At 35.6% G+C, this 22,148-nt stretch overlaps 1 protein-coding gene across 4 annotated transcripts in view; it reads left to right on the top strand.

Annotated features, from left to right (window-relative positions):
- Positions 1–22,148, top strand: part of LRRK2 (leucine rich repeat kinase 2) — a 63,155-nt gene that overhangs the window by 22,307 nt on the left and 18,700 nt on the right. For all 4 annotated transcript variants that reach the window (XM_052681109.1, XM_052681107.1, XM_052681108.1 and 1 more), the window contains 21 exons: positions 1,133–1,263; positions 2,519–2,663; positions 2,969–3,108; positions 4,412–4,540; positions 4,626–4,796; positions 6,325–6,580; positions 6,797–6,985; positions 8,562–8,683; positions 9,070–9,139; positions 9,569–9,789; positions 10,285–10,535; positions 11,750–11,898; positions 12,876–12,969; positions 14,006–14,192; positions 14,594–14,775; positions 15,275–15,504; positions 16,285–16,412; positions 17,481–17,699; positions 19,672–19,873; positions 20,491–20,579; positions 21,568–21,755. In XM_052681109.1, the coding sequence (XP_052537069.1) occupies positions 1,133–1,263; positions 2,519–2,663; positions 2,969–3,108; positions 4,412–4,540; positions 4,626–4,796; positions 6,325–6,580; positions 6,797–6,985; positions 8,562–8,683; positions 9,070–9,139; positions 9,569–9,789; positions 10,285–10,535; positions 11,750–11,898; positions 12,876–12,969; positions 14,006–14,192; positions 14,594–14,775; positions 15,275–15,504; positions 16,285–16,412; positions 17,481–17,699; positions 19,672–19,873; positions 20,491–20,579; positions 21,568–21,755 (3,493 nt within the window). The remainder of the gene's footprint in view (positions 1–1,132; positions 1,264–2,518; positions 2,664–2,968; positions 3,109–4,411; positions 4,541–4,625; positions 4,797–6,324; positions 6,581–6,796; positions 6,986–8,561; positions 8,684–9,069; positions 9,140–9,568; positions 9,790–10,284; positions 10,536–11,749; positions 11,899–12,875; positions 12,970–14,005; positions 14,193–14,593; positions 14,776–15,274; positions 15,505–16,284; positions 16,413–17,480; positions 17,700–19,671; positions 19,874–20,490; positions 20,580–21,567; positions 21,756–22,148) is intronic.

Genomic DNA, 22,148 nt, shown 5'->3' on the forward strand with positions numbered 1-22,148 from the left:
TTGAATTCCTTTCTTTCCCCCCAAAAAACTCTTTAAGGACAATCTGCAAATGGAAAAATGTGTTGTTCTTTACCTTTAATAGAGTTTGGGGAAATTTTTAACTCATCTATACTGTTTCCTGTTCTGTATCCCAGTTTTTCCCCCAATGTTAGGTGTGAGTGTAGACATATGGAACTGATTTTTTTTTCCCAAACGGTGTTATGCAGTTATCTTTCAGCAGTTTTAGTTGAATATTTGCAAAGCCAATAATTTTAAAGCTAGCAACTCCACTAACCTGCAGATTGATTACAGGTTTTCAGTTTCTTTCTATTCACTGAGTTGTAATCCTAGTACTGCCAAACTTTTTCTGTAAACAGGAGGATTAAGACCTTGTACATCTATTCTATCATGTAGGCCAGGCTATTTTTTTTGTGAGAATCCTTCAAGTGAGACCACGCTAAAGTGTAACGAAACACAGAGAGTACAAAGTGGGCATTGGCATTTGCACATTAATTGGAGTGTTAAAAGTCATTTGGGGTAATCAGAATGAATATGAATGCTGAAGTGACTTTTAAAGGAAATCTCAGGACTTTCTGTACTGCCATTTTACTCCAAGTACTGATGGCTACAAGAAAAGTAAATCTCATTGACCATTCTGTGTTCTTTAATTTGCTTTCACATCCCACTGATGTCATCTGTGGGTAAAAATTGCCCTCAGATGTGCTGCCAAGTGAAAAAACATGATTAGTTAGTGGCTTCTTTATCATGTCTCCTTCCAAGAAGGAAGAGGCGTTCTGAAGTAATCAGGAGAAGAAATCATGTAGCTCAAGGAAGTAGTAACGTATTGCAGTGTACCCTGGGCAAAATTCTTTGGCATGATTTTACTTTTTCACAGTAAGTGCTGAACAAACATGTGGTGAAACTGTCATTTCAAACAACGGTGTAATCAATACTACAGTGTAAATCCAGAAAGGCTCCTGTTTCTGTGAGTACAACGTTCTGAAAACATCATAAAAAATAAAAAATATACCTGCTGAGTCATTTAGGCTGTTTGTTTCAGTTTAGTTGTAGTACTGGGTTAGTAATATTGGGTTAATATTGGGGAGAATATTAAATCTGTTCATCTGATGAAGCCTACTTTCTGTTGTTTCAGATATAAAGAACGATCAGAACAGTTCTTCCAGAAATATGGGAGATGCTGCTTTCACACTTACAGTAAAAGTCATTAAAAGCCAATGTCTGCTGGAGGGAACTCATTCATTGGTGCTTGGTGCATTGAACAGGGTACAGTTAAAGCTTCATCCTAATGCATTTTATCCCTGTTTTGCATGTGCAGTGATGAATCATTTATAGTTTTAGTTCCACAGTCATTTTACGATTGATTTGATCAAATGAGTTCCAACCTTCCGTTTCGTTTATCGTTGGGAGTTCTTTTTCTTACTTTTTGTTCTAGAGTACATTAGATCATCTTCTTTATACACTAATTCTAATTTGTATTTATAAAAACATTGCTGTTTTTTTTTTTCAAGTGGGCAGTTTGTGATTTTATTAATGGACTATTTTATAAACAAAAGGTGTTCTCATATCTTTGCCTCAACTGCACACAGAAATGAGAGGCTCTTTAATCTGGCTCCTGTTGATACATACTCCTTTACTTTTAACCTAGCAGTGATTCTCAATTATATCCATTCTTTGCACTGTTCAATTCCATAATTTTCTCCTGACATTTCTTGACATGAAGATAATAGGAAACAGGAGTTAAAAGGAACTAAATTTTTACTTCAGATTGTTTTAGTTTTCAGTGCTTTGTGACCATCTTACATGCTTTTTTTTACCCTGCTGGTTTGTGATTTTGGTTACTACATTATCAAGCAGAAGGGCTAGAAATTTTTGTATTTTTATGAAATACTAGAGAAGGAATAAGGAAGGAGATGGGCATGAGCTCACTGAAATAATTTTACAGCATTGCGAGTCACTATGACATCCGCACACACCTTCAGACCTAGGCTTTATCTAGGTTTTCTCCATCTAAGAGTGAGGAAAAATTGTGATAAATAATCACAAATAAACCGTTGAATTGCTTTATAATGGAAAACAAAACTTCAAATTGTGATACCTATATTGCAATACCTACATTGCTTCATAACTTCTTTTTGTAACTTTATAAAAGGTTCATATTTGTCACTTGTCCCTTGTTTTCACAGAACCCCAGTTTTGTTCCAGTTTAACCATAAATAAAGTACATTTTTACACTCTCCTTTTCCTGCGAAAACGATGCCAACATGTGAGTGGTTGTAATGAAACTGAGGAAAAAAACATCCCAATCTCTGGTAGAAATCTAAGGAGGTTTAATAAGGAGCTGAAAAAGTAATTGAAAAGAAAATTAAATTCAAACAATTTGTAATTGTAATTCGTGTTATTTATTGTCATATCAGTAGTAATTTTGCATACTTTAAGAACAATAATCACTAGCAACTCTTCTATTGCTATTGTAGCAAAACAGGCTGTTGATCTGAATTTCTATTCATTTCTCTGTTAGTTTATTGGAAATCCTAGCATTCAGAGGTGTGGATTAAAACTACTTACTTCTGTAGCTGAGTGCACTGGTGCTTTAGAAATTTTAACACAACAAGGAGCCACTGACACTGTGCTTCACACCCTGCAGATGTATCCAGATGAACAAGGTATGGAAGACATTTTGTTAGTAGAATGTGAATGATGTTGTAGGAGGGGTTTGATGAACCATACAGTCTTTTACCTGATTATTACACCATTTAGTACTGGATATGAAGTAGGTGTTACATGGCAGGAAAAGGCAGCAGGACTGTATAGTCTCCAGGTTCAGCCACCCTTGTAATGCTTATCCCTGTAATAGGTAATGCAAATAACCGTCTAGAATATAAACAATGATACTCTACTGAGGCCACAGGTTTATTCCACTCAGAATGTCTGAACAATCAACTTTATTAATTTTTCTTTTTTCTTAAAGACATACAGAGTTTGGGTTTGAGTCTTCTGCTCTTTTTGATTACAAGAAAGAGTTTGTGTATTGCAACTATGCATGTCCTGGCAACTGTTCTGGTTTCTACTCTGCGACGATTTAAAGAGGTCACTGAAATCCAGATGCATGTATGTGTTATTTCTACCTACAAAGATTAAAAAAAAACAACAACACTTTATAAAATTATTTTGATGTAGTTATACAGTTGAGGCAAAATTATTTGTTTAGTTCCTTTTTATTTTACTGCAATTATTATATTAGTATAAGCCTTTAAGTCAATATGATTGTCATAGAGATGGGTTTTGTGGAGGCATATATTAACTCCAGAACATATAAGCTTAAGTTTGGGTGTTTATCTGGCAAATTAGAACAAATTTTTCAGTCACTATCCATCATTTGTTGATCAATAGTCATTTAGTAGAGTAACCACCATTATTGTATTCATCACTCTTTTTTGAAAAGTAATAAACGCATTTTGGTTCACAGCCTCATCACTGTCAATAAGCTTAGTTTAAGAATTTTGAATAAAAAAGGATATTACCGGAATTCTAAGTCAGAGTGACAGATTTTGGATTTACTTCTGAGTATGGAAACAGAATTCTCCTTATTCTGTCCTGAGGATACACATTCAGTCCCCTTGTGTGAAAGTTCTGTTTCCTCTACCTTGGAAACTTTCCCTGTTTGTTGCCAGCTTAATTTTACTGGTGGAATGAAATTTCCCTATGAGATCAGCTTACAAAGTCTCTACACTTCTGTTTCAAATCAATCCGGAAATATCACAAGTGCAGCCCCCTTTTTTTTGCTTTTTTTTTTTTTCCCCCACAGCTTCTAAGTTTTGCTTAGGAAGCAGTATAGAGAGACATCAAAATAATGTGGGTAAATAAGGAAGTTAAATAAAGTCATTTATTTTCAATGAGGTTTGAATTAGAGTTTGTTGTTTACCCACTTCATCCTCCTAGGTGAACTTTACTTACAGAATCAACCTTGTCTATAATCTTGTCTTTCTTTTTAATTTCTAGCTACATTTTTTCAATTTTTCTATGTGTTTTTTTCAAAGTCAAGGATTCTGGAGCGACACATTAGGATACGTGATGCATCTTCTTGAAAGCAGATTGTTTCCTCTATACAATTTTCAGGAAATCACGAGTACGTGTGTCAGGCAGGATGTTGTCAGATATTGCTGTGCATAATTGGGCTTTTCAAAATGTCAGTTAATATCTGCTCAAGTGGGTCAGCTAAGCAAGAGTGACACTACAGCTCTAAAAATACAGAAACACCAGGTCTTTCTGCCTTCTCTCAGTTTATGAGTTATTGCATGTTTAACTGCATAACATAAAAAATAAAGTCTGTATCTTTAGGTCACAATTTAATTTTGTTTGAAAATTACACATTTTAAACAGTATACTTACAGTCTTTTAATTGTGCTCATAGGGATTACAAGCAATCTTGTCAATTCTTGGTTTTTCACCTTGTTTTGCCAAGCTGCTGATTAATGAATCATTTGACACAGTAATCTTCTACCAAATGTCTATGTGCTTCACTAACCAGCGAGATCGACAGGTATGTGTCTTCTCTTTTGACTGCTCCACATCTTGAAAAATGTTGGTGCTTTTCTTGCCCTAACTTTGATTGTGTTCCCATTCAGTTTCAAAGCCTGTGTTGTAAATGCTTTGCCAAGATAGCTGAAAATGATGATTTAAAAAATATGATGCTTGAAAAAGCATGTGTTGAATACAACAGTATTATGGCTGAATGTTTACTTCTACTGGGAGCTGATATTAACAAGAAGACAAAGACAAGCTCTTTGATCTATCAGGTAATATGTGAAAATATATGTAGATTCGTTGCTTTAAAATTTCTGCTTTTGGGTTCCTTTATATATACAGTGGCACTCTCTAAGGCAGTCTGACTGTGACCTAGGTGTTGACAGCTGTTGCTATTCCTGGTGACCACACCTGGTTTGATACTCACTAAAACACTTTTCACTTCTCTAAGGCTCATGTTTACTGTCACCTCGAACATGTCCACACTGCTAGCTCAGTTCTGGTGCAAGTTCACTTTAAAGTCATGCTTTCTGCTTCTTCACCCTGCTCACATGCAAACCGAGGTTCACGCAAGTACTGACTTAGCTTTGGAGTATTTTTGAGGAAAAAGACTTTGGCTGAGATAAGTTCAAGCTTTTCAAACTCCCAGGTGTTTTTTTCTGAACTGATTATGCATCGATGGCATCAAGCCCATTAGAGCCCAGTTCATGACCTTATCTTCCAAATTCAGCTCATGCTAAGCACTCTGAAGCCAAAATGCAGACAGCCCAGCAGACCACACTATGCATAAATTGGTTTCAGTGTGCCACAGTAAAGTTCCACTCCACTAGATCTGCAGTGAAGATTTTTTCTGATGGTGATTTCTTACTTTGTGTTGTACTTATAGATCATTACAGCCATCAGTTCTTTTGCTGATTTAAAGGCTTTCTATCAACATAGCTACAGTAATGTAGTATCTTAGAATGACTGCACACACACTAGCTGCAAAGTGCTTTATCCAGGGTTCACATACAGAACCTGAACTAGCTGAAACACACTGGTGTCTTAACTATTGGCCTTAGCATTGGCTGTTCCCATCTGCATATAAGTATTCCCTGCTAATTGTGACTGTCTTTAAAAAAAAAGTTTGGAGAAACTGTATGTTTTGCTTTAGTGTCAAACTTGGTTAGTTTGACACTTCTGCCAGCAGAGCTGTCTGGGTTGTCATCTAGCACAGATGGATTTTCAGCAGACCATCCATCCATGGAATCTGAAGCAGGCAAATTAGAGTTGGTCAGCCACAATGGAAAATACTGAAGTAACTGGCATTAATTCTAAAAATATTTGTAACATTCATAATCAACACTGCTCCGTGTAGCAGTGCAGGTTGAGTGACTGAAAGGAGCTGAGCTAAAGCCAGTAGGCTTGAGTCCCTAGCTCTAGGCAAGTCTAGCATTGTTGCCCTTTCATCTGATATCCTGCTGACACTAAGAGTGTTTTGTTTTTTTTTTTCATTAAGCTACATTCAATAACAAAACAATGTAAATCATTATTAATTTTTGCCTGAAAATTCTGTGAGCTTATGGCAGAAATTGCAATGAGAGCTCAGGCATTTGCTGTATTTCGGTTAAGACTTCATGAAAATGGGAGTTGGTGCTTAAGTGCAATTCACTAAGCCCTGAGGCGCAGGGAATTGTGTAATTGAAAAGGGAGCCCAGTCCTAAAAACAGAATGAATCTAAATTTGAGAATGTCTCTTACTGCAAACTCAGTTGTTGTCTGAGTCTCTCACATAAACTTGTTAATTGTTTTCTTGCTTTAGGTTTGTGAAAAGGGAAATAATCCTAAACTGGTGGAATTGCTATTAGCCAAAGGTGTTCGAGAGCAGGATGTTCGGAGTGCTTTAACCATCAGTATAAAGAGAGGAGATAGCCAAATCATCAGCTTGCTCTTAAAGAAGCTTAGTCTTGATGTCGCCAACAGCAGTATATGTCTTGGAGGATTTGGTATTGGGAGACTTGAGCCTTCCTGGCTCATTCCTTTGTTCCCAGATAAGCTTACTCCACCAAGAAAACAAAGTGAGTGTACACAGAATGTACTACAGTATATGTGTTAATATCTCTTGGTAATATTAATTACTTTAGATCAAGACCTTTGGTTGAGTTCTCTATAGTGCTTAGCTGGTTGCAGAAAGTCTGCAAAACCATGAAAATAAATCAAGTATTTCTGTTATTTTTTGAGCTATATGCATTTTTCAGAGAAAGTGTTACCTTCTTGGTTTCTGATACATACAGATGCAGGCTCTGCACTAGCAAGAATGGTGCTTAAATACCAGATGAAGAATGTTTCTGAGGATAGATCAGGAACTTGTTCTGATTTAAACTTCTCTGAAGATGGAGTGGATAAAAACTACGATTGGAATTTCATTTCTGACCCACTAGTGGACACTGTTTTTCCTTCAAGTGATGATATTGATAGTGAAGGTAATTGTGTTTGTTTGTTTTTGAATTGTCCAAGTCTAATATACTGAAGTGAGGCCGTAAGTATGAATCCCTTCAAATTAGTTAGGCAATTGTAAGACTACCAGCTGAGGAAAATATAATTTAAAAAAATTATTTATCAGTTGTTTGTTTGTATTTGGTATAAAACACTTCTCATGGAATATATATATATATGTATATATACATACACACACACACATACACATAATTCCATCTAAAATTTTGCTTGTGGTATCTCTGGAAAATAGTTTATGGTCAATAAGTATATGCTTTGCCTGCAAAAGTAGTGTTTTAAAGTATTTTATTCAATTATCCATTCAAAATCAGTTCTTTCTGAACTGGAATACATTCAGTTGCTTTCTTGTAGAAAGGATGGGATTCATCCAGCCATTTTTAGCTAATGCCTGCTTCTGAGGTCAGCTTACATCAGCTGTTTCTGAGCAATTCTTATATGCTTCTTCTATAGACAACAGCAGAGGCAACAAGTGCTTCAGGAGCACATTTTGTCTCACCATGAAGTCAGGTAACTGATTCAGAAATGCTCTGTTCCCTGGCTTGTCTATAAATGAAAAGAGCACAACTAAGTTCAGTATAAAGAATTATATTGTTAACAATTAAATGAGGTGGAATAAGTCCTATCCCAGAGGTATCCAGCTGATCAGAAAGTGTAAATGACAGACCTATGATCAGTCCAACGTTGTTCTTGGTATCCATGTCAAGAACATGATGTGCCTTTGACTTAGAAAAGACAGCATTTCTATCCGTATTACTTACTAACAACAGTAAGGAGCCTTATAAAAGTCTTTTACCGATTCAGAAGACACTGTCATGTTTTAGAAGTGTTAAAGTCATCGCAGATGAAGAATTTGAATTTTGTGATCAGAGAATCCTAAGGATTTTTTTTATTCTCTTCTGTTCTTTTCCTTGACATCATTCAGCACCATTTTTCATTTCTGTAGGACTGTGTATCTCAGACAGATGTTACTGATAGCGTGTGTGGCATTATTTCCACACAGAAAGTTTTGAAGTCTTACATAAACTATGGTAAAAAAAAGAATACAGGTTTTGCCAACAAGAGGGCTTTTAGGAGTTAAAAAAACTACCCTTGAGAGGAGGAACACAGATGACCCCAAATCATTACCAAAAGATGCCAAAGAGTTATTTGGTGTTTCATTCTCAGTAAGTATGGAAGCGCAAAAGCGTCAATTTAAATACAGACCTTTTCCATATTCAAAAGATATTGACACTGCAGTAGCACGAAGATGTGTTACAAAATGTATAAAAATGTAAACTTGCTGGAAATTTTAAGTGATAAATCACCAATGTAAAAAGCTGCAGTTTGTATTCTGAGTATGTCAGGTAGGCATGGCCCCTGTGCTCTAAAACATGTTAATATTCTAGGCTGGTTGCACACACAGTTAACCAGTGAGTTCCTGCTGTTATTGATCTTTTGAAATATGTCTCTCCTTTGTCAGCATGTATCTTACAGTTGAATTCTGAGCCTCAGATTTGAGTACATCTTGTTTACCTATCTTCCTGCGTTATTTCTTTGTCCTAGGAAGTGAAGGTTCACTTTTTAGAAAAAAGAAGTCCAATTCCATTGCAGTTGCTGATTTACATTGTAGAGAACTTGCTTTTCAAAGAGGTTCTCCTACTTTACCACGACATTCCTACTCTGTGGTAAGCCATGTTTGTATTCATTCCAGGTTCCTTCTGAAAAAGTATCTCTGTTGCCCAGTGTAAAACTGTTAATAATCAAGTGTAAGGAAAGGTTCTGTTCTTCATCCTATTGCCCCACCCCAGTGAAAATCATGTTAGGTTGTTAAAAATGCACTATATTCTTTGCACTCTAACATCTACTGTTGTTTCATAGTGCATGAATCAATAAGTTTTATAAATCTGTGACTTGTTATTTTTAGTGTTAAAAAGCTCAGTCTCTATGTTTTCCACCTGAAATTTCTGATTAAAAGAAACATTAAAAGAAATTTCCTGAATTCAAATCATTTTATGTATCTGCATACTTCTATACCTATTGTTTGTTTTCATTCTGTTTTGGTATTTTCCAGGGACCTGGCTCAGATTATGAGCCATTAGTGAAACAAAGAAGAAAATTATTGCTTTCAGATGAACCTCCCAGTAAGTAAACTATACAATTTAGCACATATAGGGCTGTTTAATGCTTTCACAATCATAGTTAGATTATATATTTGTTTACGAAAAGGAGGGTACATATTTAATGCTATCATGGAGTACAAATAGTGCCTACATAGTGCAAAATCTTTTCCTGGACTTCTCAAATAATGAAGTAGAATTGTACAGACAGTGTAATTTCGTGAGTGCCCTTAGTTTTCAAAAACTATCCCTGCTGTGCAGTGCCTAAGCCTTTGTCTCTTCCCTGCTGTCTCTTAAATTTCTGTCTCCTCAAAAATCTGTATGGATTTGGGCTTGACTAATATACAAACATTCTCTGTCTTCTGTGTATTTAGATCCTAGTCTGATTCATCTGAATTTTAGTTTTGTATTAAGTGAAATCATGCTATTTTTCCCATGTCTTTGTCTTTATAGAAGGAATCTCAAAAAGCTCACTGCATTTAAGACCTTCAGACAGTCTTTCCTCATTGATCTCAGAGAAAGAATGTATTAAATCACTAGATCTTTCATCAAATGAGCTGGAGAACATTGATGCCATCAGCCAGAACAGCAGCTTAACGAGTCACTTGGAACATCTTGATAAACTGGAGCTCCACCAAAATGCTCTTACAAACATTCCGGAACAACTGTGTGAGGTAGTGTTGCATAATTTTATGTAATACAAATTAAGATTAGTTACAGTAAATAGTTTGTCTTTAACTACCTACTCAAAACAATACCACTCTTGAGTATGGGTGTATATTTTGGCATGCTTCATACATTTCTTGCTTTCATTCAGGATTTAAGTGCAGCTGGAAATTGAAACATTTTCATGGGACTGTTTTAAAGTGTTTACATCAGAGAACAGCTTTAGGATGTTGCACTGAGTAACATAACAAATGAAACTGAGACCTGCAGGCAGTTGATGATTGTTAAATTTTATGAAACTGAGCTAAATGATTTTAAATAATGCTTATATTTTTTTCCTTAATATAAATACTACTGGTTACATTGGTATTACTGATATTTTCTGCTATTTTTCCTAGTCAGGCAAATGTCAAGTAATAAATTATGTAAAGTGTAAATCACTTTAAAACCTATAAATTCGTGTTTTCATTTCATTTTTTTTAACATCTCTTTTTTATTTTCAGAACTTGAAATGCTTGACTTATTTGGATTTGCACAGCAACCGATTTACTTTTTTTCCTACTTACTTGCTGAAAATGAACTGTATTGCATATCTTGATATCTCTCGAAATGACATTGGACCTTCCTTTGCTTTGGATCCACATCTCAGATGTCCAACCCTAAAGCAACTGAACCTTTCATACAATCAGCTGATGGGCATTCCTGAGTTTCTTGCAAATGTTGCTGAAAACCTTGAACAGCTATTGCTGGAAGGGTGAGAGTAGCATTCATAAATGGACTATAGCATAACAGACAGCAGAGATAATGTTTTTGTTATCCAGAATGGTCTCTGCTGTAGTATGGGAAGGATCATTTCATCAGCAGTGAAACAATGATGTTACTTTCTGAGTGTATAAATCCTTTCAGTTCTGCGTTGTATGACAAAGTACATTAGAACATCTGTGAGTCTTGGTTGAATCTAATAACTTTACATTTTTGAACTAAAAATGTTGTAGTTCAGCATTTTTCTACTGCCACTCTGCTCATCCCCAAGATTGTCCATGTCATCTACATTTAGCTAGATTTGCTTTATGCAGAATACAGCGTCCACTGTATTTTGTATTAACCAAAGGCTTTTTGAAATCTGATTCGTGTTATGAATATGTTTTAAATGACAGAAGCAAAGAAAATATGTTGTGGGTTTTTTTATTACCAGCACTTTATATCATATTTGTTAGTGGGTGAATTAATTCATACCTCTTGGGAATTCATGCAACTGATGAAGTTGTTAGTTCTGTACAATGTAGAGGTTGTCTCAAATGCAACTATAATTTCACTGTAAGGATGTCATATGTCTTGCACAGAAATTCATGGAGTAAAAATAGCAAGATACTTAACTAAACCAAGTGGTATTTAATATGTGAATCAAATTCACAAAAGTACTGTTTGAAATTTAAAATCCAGTTGCATTTCTTCACAAGCATTATTATGATCTGCATTAGCAGCATTGCTTGCAGCACATTGCTGCATGATTCTTTTGTCAATGTATTTTCAGTATCTTTGTCTCTGGTGTTTTGCTTCTAACATCATATGCCAATCCTAAATTGTGTCCCCTATTTGGAATATATAAATTTTTTTAGATTGACAGTCATTCTGTGGTTATAATCCTGAAAATGTACTTCTTTAGTAAACAGAACTGCACACAAATGCAATAGTTCTCTTTGTGTGGGATTGAACTACAGTACATAATCAGGAAATGACACCTTATAGTACACTCAGGCATATGTTCTTCACAGTAATTAAGCAATCTTAATATCAATCTTGTTTTTCTGTGCTACCACAAGCACCAGTGTTTTCACTGACTAGTCAGTCTTTATTTAGATAAATGTGTTTTTTGGTTTACCTGTGTAAGAATGTCACATTAATATACTTTCGCTTTTTTTAGCTAATAGTTTCTGAATAAAACATGCACTTTTCTTCTTATACCAGAAACAAAATTTCATGCCTATCTTCACCCATGTCCTTGAAAGAGCTGAAAATTTTAAATATCAGTAAGAACAATATTTCATCCCTTGCTGAGAATGTGTTAAAGGGCTGTGCAAAACTGGAGCTATTCAATGCCAGGATGAATGCTCTTGGTAAGTATCTATGACCCACCTTCTGGAAACCATTCACTTAATTCCTACTCACCAGCATTTGGAGTCTTGGGATAAGAGTGAAGGAGAACAGCATGTATGCAAAATGTACACTTGAAGGAGAAGAGCACATATGCTTGTCTTTGTCTATACTGCTTCAACTTTTGTTCACTGCTGGAAGCAATACGCTTGAAGCTTGATGGATGGAACTGATCTTGTTCTTATATTTGTAGTGTAAGCTGTAAAAATGGTTGAGTGTAGCTGAGATGTTGCATACTGCTGGGGAAGGTTCCAAGCAGAGGAAATTGCTCAAGGTTAGCTTGAAAATCTATTACTAATACAGGTCTAATAATGTACTGAGATATACATCAAGTATAACTACACTATATTCAGCATAGCTTTCTAAATAATGTAGGATGATTGATTCACTTGCCTAAACATAGGTGTCATTGGAGATGCACTGAAGTATGGCACTTGGTCTACAGCTTCTGATTCAGAAAAAGCAGGTCTTCCATAGCAGGTGTGTTGTGTCATCAAGGCATGTGCAGATAGCTCAGGTACCACAGAGAAGCTCATCTTCATTAGACTCTTCTGTTTAAGCAACTTAATTCAGTCTGAAATGTATTTCATGGCTTAGAATACTTTCTGCAAAGGTTTCAAAGTTATTTTGTGAATTATAGGAATGTGTAAATAAAGATCATTTCAGTATTTAAGGCCAATATGAGATGGAATATAAAAGGATGTAATGTGATAAAAGCAAATATATGAACTCTGTTATATGCTTTTCTAATTTGGGAAATTCAGTAAAGGAGCTTTAAAATACGTTTCAGTTTCTGTCTTAGGCAGTTTATATAAGGACCAATGCATAGAAGATGATTGCCTGACCTTTTAATCTATCTGTGATTTTAGAAAACTACAGTATGAAAAATAATTTAAAAAGTTCTGAAAAATAATGGTATTAACTTCTTTTTCTATTCTAGAGATAATACCTGACTTGTCATCTAGCATAACAACCTTAAAATTATCCCAAAATTGCTTTATTAATGTTCCAGAAACAATTCTTCTTCTACCACAGTAAGTTGTTCTTTTACTTATTGAGGTTAATATCCAGTTCTTGATGAGGAAAATTCAGCATATTTCCCTGATTTTTAGAAAACTCTCTGTCCGAGTTTAATTGCTGAGTAGTATCTTTTAACTGAAGCCAAATGAATCCATTTTCTTCATTATTTTGGGAAGTATAATTCCTCAGATTCAAATAGTTATGTTTACACTCAAATAGTTATGTTTAGACTCAAATAGATTCAAATAGTTATGTTTATGTTTTGTATGTTACTTGACTGTTGAAGCAGACCATTGTTCTAAGAAAACCAGAATTGATTTAATTAAGAAGTTAATTAAAAAATACTGGCAATTTTTCCCTTTCAGGAAGTTCTGCAGCTTCAGATTTTTGCACGTGTCCACTGAAATTATTTTTTTCACTTCCCAAATATCACAAGATATTTTTTCTCAAAGAATGACACTTCCTCTGTGTGGAACTGTGATAATGATGCATGTGACATTTATTTTGCTGTACCTTCAGAACATTACTCATGTGAAAATCAGGACTTAAGCTTTTTCTATGGTCACCAGAACGAGATGGTGGGAGTAGCACTGGAGGAGATGTCAAGTCAGGTGCCTGGTAGATTGTGTGGATGTGAGTGCTGGTGGGGGAGCAGTCAGTAATCACAGGAAGAGGAAAGAGCCCTGCTGTTATCTCAGTGTGTACTTCCTTACATTGACTGTAATTTGCTATCTGAAATATGTACAAAATATAAGTGAATATTTTTTTCATGACATCAGTAGCAAACACAATGAGAACATATTACACTGTATTTTTAACATGTATTTTCTTGTTATTTTTTCCAAGGTAGTGAAGACCTGCTTATAATATCATCTTAATTACTTCTGCTCACAGTAGTAATTCCCATCTTCCCATCTACATTCCTGACAGAAAACTGTCTGTTCTGATATCTAATCCATTTGTTTATTGAAAACCAGTACAGTTCCAATTGATCTCAGTTGGATTTATTTTGTTCACTAACTTTTCTCTTCTGTATTTTCATGTTTTCAGTTTGCGATCAGTAGATTTAAGCCAAAACAAGATCATAAGCCTGCCTGGGCCGGTGCACTGGAAATCACTGAACTTAAGGGAGCTGTTATTTAATCATAATCAAATAGGAGTCTTGGACTTGAGTGAAAAGGCATGTGCATGGTCTAGGCTAGAAAAGCTACACCTGTCCAACAACAAGTTAAAGGAGGTAAAGCGTAAAATTCTACCTAGAGAAAATCAACTCACTTTTCAGTTTCGATTGTCAATGTTCCTACAGTTTTCCTGTCACCACCTCACATCGCTGAACGTTCTAGTAGTGAAATGGTGTGTTACTGGGAATAATTTTTCTTGAGCAGAGAAGTCCCTGTATTCTATTAAGCTTTCTTTCTGGAATGTGTGATATAATCAGTTTTCATAATGGATTAATTATGAAGTTCTTTGTATATTAGTGAGGAGCATTTGGTCTGTTTATTTTAAAAATAAAACCACAAGAACTAAACTACAGCTGTAAAAATACCCAGTTTTGTTGAATGTTTATAGTAGTCATGCTCATACAAAAATATATTGTTTTTTAACATTTAGGTGTCTATTAAATGTTCTTTTATTTAGATACCTCCTCAGATTGGCTTCCTAGAAAACTTGACTTCTCTGGATGTAAGTCATAATCCCGATTTGAGATTCTTTCCGGATGAAATGGGAAGGCTGTCCAAAATCTGGGATCTTCCTTTGGAAGGACTCCATCTTAATTTGGACTTCAAACATGTGGGATGCAAAGCCAGAGATATCATCAGGTTTGTTTCCCTATAGCTCTCTAATATTCTTGTTTTGTTTTCTTGGGGTATGTGGTGAGCAGTAAGAGAGCAACATATTCATTTGAAGAGAAGTGCTGGTTCGTCATATGATTTCCAGTACAGCTGCTACTCTGCACGCACACACACACACAAAAAACTGATTATAGTCATTTAGAAAACATGGCTTCATTGCTTTTTTAATTTCATAATTCTATAAACCAAGTAATAGATGGTGTTTACAGTTCTTGCATTCCTTGGTTTCCCAAGTGCACCGCATAGAGTACATTTTTAGTTAATAACAAAAGCAGAAAAGACTTCACTTAATGAATTAAGCTTTAACTTTGAAATTAGAATAAAGATTAGAATCCAGTAGTACCAAATTGATGCTGAAAATTTGAAGGAAATTGTATGTTTTTTGATTTTTGCTTGGTCTCAAGGTCTGTTGCTGTTTTTCTTTATTACACATTTCTGTGAGTTCTGCCAACTTCTTTCATGCTAGATTTCTTCAACAACGACTGAAGAAGGCTGTACCTTATAACAGAATGAAGCTAATGATTGTTGGAAACACTGGTAGTGGAAAAACTACACTGTTACAACAGCTAATGAAATGCAAACGAACTGAGCTGGGCTGTCCAAAAGCCACAGTAGGCATTGATGTAAAAGACTGGATCATTCAAGGGAAAGGCAAAATGAAAAAAGAGCTTATATTAAATGTCTGGGATTTTGGAGGTATGTTGAGAGCTTATTATCCTTTATTATTGACTTCTTTAATTCATGAATGCATTGCTTATTCTTAAAGTGAAATTTCATATTGTAGACAGTAAAATTATGCAAATTTGCATCAAGAATCAGGTGACCACATATTCATTAAGGAATTCTGCTAATTCCCTAATAGGGATTTTGGTAAACCTTTCTAAGTCTGGGGATTCTAGAAGCTCTTCTAAGATGTAGGGATGTTTCAACCTTTAGAAAAGTTTTTCTTAAACATTGGTCTGCGAGCAGCTTAATACAGTCTATATCACAATGCATATGCATGCATGTTAAATGGCTAGCTTCAGTTGTGACACCTTGTGATTTCAGTTGCTGAGCCTGTGAATAAGACTCTTATTTTGAAGTTGGTTAAATAACAAGTAAAAGAAAGGAAAGGGAAAAAGAAGGGAAGGAGCAAGGAAGAAAGCAGTTTATATTTTGGTGATTATAAATTTAGTACTGGGTTTTTGAAAGAAGCGTGGAATGTAGCAAGCATGTCTATCCAGTTGTTGAACATTATGCTTCTTGACTGAAAACCAGCTTACATATTTCAACACTGCATTTCAGTTAACGAGATACCACAGAATACCTACCTAAAATTCGTAGTTATTGCAGGTTTCCTATCAGTTTTGATTATTTTATGCAAGCATTTATTTCATTTATGAAGTAGTGATCTGAGAGCAAGTGTTATACTACTTTTTATGATCTGCAGATGCTCAGTGAATGAGGTTCTAAACAGTGGGATTTTTTTATCATTAGGACAAGAGGAGTTCTACAGTACCCACCCTCACTTCATGACCCAAAGAGCTTTGTATCTTGCTGTTTATGATCTCAGCAAAGGACAAGCAGAGGTGGATGCTATGAAGCCATGGCTTTTTAACATCAAGGTATTAAGCCATAGATATGTACAGAATGGAGTGCCACATTCTGGGGAGCTGCTAATGAGTGCAGATTAACCACAAATACATTTGAGAGGAGAATAGCAAAGAAGCTCTTCAGTAAACAGAACTAGTAAGATGAAGCAAGTGCTGAAATGTATTATGAATTGGATGTGAAAAACTGACACCATTTTGTACTTGAGATGGCAGAGTGATGTGCAGAACAGTTTGTGTGTTCTGGCAGTATTTTGGATTGAGTGATAAATATAAAAAAAGGGACTGTATTAAAAGGATAACGAGTTAAGCATGCTTTTTCTTCTACACTGTTGTAATTTCTGGGGAAAATGGAATTTCATTCGTGTAAAACTGACTAGATGGTTATTTGAAATCATGTTGTTAAGTTTATGCTTTGCATCCTGTTGTTAAAAGGAATGATCCCAGGACTATAGTAACGAGGTTTTTCATTTGCTTTTGGTGGAATCATCCCATAGTGAACATTACTTGTCTTTTGCTTTCAGTCTGATAGTTAGCCATAGCTGGGCAATGCAATTACATCAGGATTTTGTATATGGGTCCTGTTTGTTAAGCTTACCTTTTTTGTTCTTTTCACCTTGAGCAGTGGTACAGTCAGATAAGCACTGATGAAGAGCACTTCTGATGTGTTGTTCCTTGCTGTGCAGTGCTTGATGGTGTTTTGTTGTTGCACTGTTCCTCTGACAGCTGGCATAGTACCCTGTGCTTTTCCACTGTATTAGTCTCTTCTAATGAAAAATACAATTGCCTGTGTTACTGCCAATACTATTAATATACCAAGAATGAAATCCAGATCTAAACCACTTCCTTTAAAAAGTTTATTCTGTAGATTTCTGGTTTTGAAGTTTACACGTATTTTGAATAAAGGCATAAAGTAGTATTTCAGATTCAGATTTACCCATTGCTCAAACTCAGAAGAGATATATTTAAAAAGAAAAAGGAAGAAACCGTTTCTTTTATCACTGTATTGATTATTTTGACCAAATTGTTCACTGTTTACATGCACATACATTGAGTTAATGGACTGTGTGGGTATTGCTACAGGCACGAGCTTCAACATCCCCCGTCATTCTTGTTGGCACCCACTTAGATGTTTCTGATGAAAAGCAACATAAGGACTGCATGAGTAAAATTACTAGAGAGCTGTTGAATAAGCGAGGCTTCCCAGCAATCCAGGATTCTCACTTTGTGAATGCTAGAGAAGAATCAGATTCCATTATGAGACTTCGGAAAATCATAATAAAGGAGAGTCTTCATTTCAAAGTAAGCTGCATACCGTTTGTAACATTAAAACATCCTAGTTCTAGTTAAGTACATATATTTTAAGGCTTTCATTAAACACATAATTAAATACATTTTTTGGTGTGGTAACCTTGCCTTGTATAAAATGCAGACACAGCAAAATAATGATGGAAAATTCCCAGTTTTTACTTTATTTATTTTTCTACCAAGAAATCAATTTAACAAAGATCTCAGCTAAGTTTCTTTCTCAAACACTAGGACAGAAAATAGAATATTTAATTTAAAATTGTCCATCTTCTTGTGAATGAATCTGATCAAAAACTGCCCATTTTTGTTGGTTAGCAATATGTGATTGCAATAATAAATATTGCAAGGTTTCAGGGGATCAGGACAGAAGATTCTGTGATTTCTGAAAGCCAACTAATTCTTTATTTACTGATTTGATATTATACTATGTGATGGAGTTCTTAGAAGGAGAAAAGTAAATGAAAGCAGGAAAAGGCCTCCTGGTTTGAGGGATCCTCCTAAACTGGCAAGTCTGCTCGTAGTTCTGTTGTCTCTAAAGTCATCCCTGCCACCCAACCGCTTGTTGCCTAGTCCAGGCACTTGTTGCAGTCCAAGCACAGAGCTGGTAGAAAGACAGGATCCAGTCTATAACAGAAAGAATGTGGGTGTTTTTATTTTTCTGCTTATTCAATATTGATCATATATACAGTTTCATTAAATGTTCAAGGGAGAAACTGATGTCTTGTGCTTCGAAAGTCACAGGCAGAACTTCATAAATCACAGCAGAACCCAGATTACTTCTAAATTATTGCTCTGATGATTTTAATGAGCAAATTCTGTTTTTATGGCTAGCCTCACACTGTTGTGTTACAAAGGAGGGGAAGTGTGGACACTCCTCATTTTCCTCTCTGAGGAACCATCAGCTGAGCCACATCCTTAAACTGCCCATCTTCATTCCACTGTTCAAGGGGTAATTAACCAGTGCAGTAAAAATCATTTCTGTAACACACACATGCATTCTGGCTGTGGTTTAAACTGATGTTTAAACTTCCATGTGAAAGTAAAGTAGTCTAAAAGAAAGGAGATGTTTCCCATAAATAATGTAGGCACTTTGTGAAAGGAGTTACAAGGTACCTGCCTATGAATTAACCACTAAAAAAAAAAAGCACTAAACATGGCCCTCGAATGCTTTGAGTCTTTGAACTTCCACAAGAAAGTAATTACATTTCTGACACAGAAATGCCACAATGCATTGATATTTAGTTTCTTTGGCAGACTAAGAAGCCAATTGGGAAATGTTAAGACAATTGTTTCCCATTTCCCCCCAGAAAACAACTTATTCAGCACCTCTGGAGAATAAAAAGCCTGACTAATGGCTAGCTAATACCAAAGGTCAAAGCATGTGTCCAGGAAGGAACTCAGACTACAGGAAACAGGAACAAAATCCTTGGCTGTGTTGCTCATCTTGCTAGATTTATTCTCTTCTGTTTTCCGGTGACCATCACCATCAGTTGACTGTGGACGCTCTTACTTAAGCGACTACCCTTTTCCCCCTCACTTTTCTGGAGACATTGCAGATTACAAAGAGTGTGATTTTCAAAATTATTTTGTTTATCTGTTGTCCTCTGTTAACATGAGATGCATGGCATTATCTGTTCATACAGCAAATGTTGTCCTTTTACTTCAAACCACAGCTTCTCTTAGTATCTCTTAGATGTCATGCTAGATTTTTTTATTTTCCTAAATACATGTAATAAAGCAGTATTTTCTTCTATGCTTTTTCTTTTCTAGAAAGACATGCATACATTACTTCTCAAAGAATTAGTCCCATCTATTTTTCAGAAGCCACATTAGTCAATAGATGTTCTTATTCCTTGCTGCTGCTACGATTAGGCTAATATCCATAGCTTGCATTTGAGTTGCAATATTGCTTACACTTTATGTGAATAAATAAACACATTTTATATTATTATTCTTAATTGTACAGATAAGAGATCAGCCAGTGGTTGGTCAGCTGATTCCTGACAGCTATCTGGAGCTGGAAAAGAGAATTTTGCTGGAAAGAAAAAATGTCCCGGTTGAATTTCCTGTGATTGATCAGAAACGATTACTAGAAATGGTACAAGAAAATAAGTTACAACTGGATGAAAATGAACTCCCTCATGCAATTCACTTTCTGAACGAGTCAGGTAAAATACGATCTTCAGTGTATGTTTTGTTAGCAATTTGTTGTAAATCTGCAGCAGATGAGACTTGTATGGATTTTTAAATTTCACTCAAGGTCGACTCAGTGCGTTAAACTGAAATGCTGCCCATGGGTAAAATCCTGCAGTTTGAAAATCCACATCATTATGTCATAAAGGAATTTCATGATAAAAAGTGTCACTCTTGTAACAATTTATGTGTATTGTCACTCCCAGGAAATATCTAATTGCTTGTTAGGCTGCACAGTGCCTGAAGAAAGGTACAATTATTGTAACAGCTTGAACAGAATGGCAGGTAACAGCTTGTATCAGCACCATACAGAATTCGTAACATTAAATAATTAACAACATAGAGCATAGCTTCACCAAAAATGCCCAAGTCAGATAGAAACCTAACAAAACATCTGAAAATAAAGGTAAAGCTGAACAAACCATGATTTCATTCTATTCTTCCAAGATACTGACATAGATGCAATAACTGAATTTAATGTTCAAATTGATTGTATCAAGCCACATAAGGAAGACAACCCAGAGTGGGGCAGTTATGCTGCTTAATATGGAGCATGAGGAATGTGTTGCTAATTACAGTGTGTTTTGTGCAGGCGTACTGCTTCATTTTCAGGACCCAGCACTGCAGCTAAGAGACCTGTACTTTGTAGATCCTAAGTGGCTGTGTAAAATCATGGCACAGGTCAGTCTCTGATTACTTTCTATGTCTACATTCATGAAACTTTTTCCCCTGTACCAAACCACTGTAACTTATAAATGATTCTTTTTCACTATTTCTGTACGTTATTTAGTATTTCTTCATGGCCCAAATTACCTGTCTCTTTCTGTCTTGTTTGCATTCTGAACAACTGCCCATCTCAGTTGTTCCATTTCTTACATAATGCCCAACATAATTTCAACTGCACTGGATGCAGGAAGACCCATGGAGTAAAAAAAACCTCAGAGATGCACAGTAATCCCACAGGATATTGCAATAGGTGGAGGAGAAAGCAGAAACTCTGGATTAAAGTAGTAATAATGGGTGAGGAAGGGCCGCTGTATGCTTGTACTGGTGATGTAGGAAAGTGGATCCTGCAGAATCATGTAATGGGACAGAAGAGTAACAGGCTGTCTGCTTAAGTGAATCCATAATGATATTTTGATTTAGAAAGACCACTCTCAAGCTTTTTGATAAATATTCATATAACCTAACCTCTGAAACTTTACCTTTCATTCAGCGGAGGAGACAGGAGAACATAAATGTAAGCCTACAGAGCTCAATTAAAAGTAAAAGCTCAAAGTGGGAGTAAGAGTGAGAGAAGACTGGGGACATGGTGTAGTCTGCACTGCTCTGCTTGTGTGAAGTGCTGGTATGAAAGATCACTATGTCTATGTTGCTTTTAGGCTACACTTCCATAAATTAGCTTATAGAATATCTTTCTTATAATATTCTTATAAATAGTGAGAGCTACTGAAGAATGGTAGCATATTAATGGCTTGGACAGGTTAAATTTCATCACTGCTGTCTCCTTGCTGGTTAACATTATGGAAGTCATTGGTTTCACTGTGACATAGAGTCCAGTTTTTCCCCTAAATAATAGACTACCAAATGTTTCAGGGAACAACATTAGTAAGGAAAGTACAATCTAATGATGACTGTACACCTCAAATTGTTTTACTTTTTTGGAAAGATTCTGACTGTGAAAGTGGAAGGCTTTTCTAAATACCCTAAGGGAATTGTGAAACGCTCAGATGTGGAAAAATTCCTTTTAAAGAAGAGCAAGTTTCCTAAGATCTACATGTCACAATACTTCAAACTTCTGGAAAAGTTTCAGATTGCTTTGCCTTTAGGAGAGGACCAACTACTAATCCCAAGCAGGTAAGCAAAGACCCATAAACCCATAGAAAGTTATCATAATAAAAACCTCCCAAAGGGCTTGCTAGCTTAACTCATCAGCAGAGCCATTTGGCATTTGAAAGCATATTACATACTTAATACTTAGTCAATGCTTTCGGAGACATGTTAAACTCATCCTCTGGCAGATAAGCTTCCATCTTTAAAAAATAAAATGCTTTATGAGTAAAGTACTTCTTTAATAGTTTTCATGCTCCACAACAAGAAGATTATAATTTAGCCTTACATCATGGTCTGCTGACATTACAGATATTTATTGCAAAGTAAATTTTTACCGTGAATTCTTACGACTTATTTGCTTGAAGTCAGAACCGATCAAGTTACTCAGAGGCAGAATATCTCCAAAACAGAGCAGTG

The sequence above is a fragment of the Tympanuchus pallidicinctus genome, unplaced genomic scaffold (assembly GCF_026119805.1).
Source record: "Tympanuchus pallidicinctus isolate F22 unplaced genomic scaffold, pur_lepc_1.0 scaffold19, whole genome shotgun sequence".
In the NCBI taxonomy this organism is placed as follows: domain Eukaryota; kingdom Metazoa; phylum Chordata; class Aves; order Galliformes; family Phasianidae; genus Tympanuchus; species Tympanuchus pallidicinctus.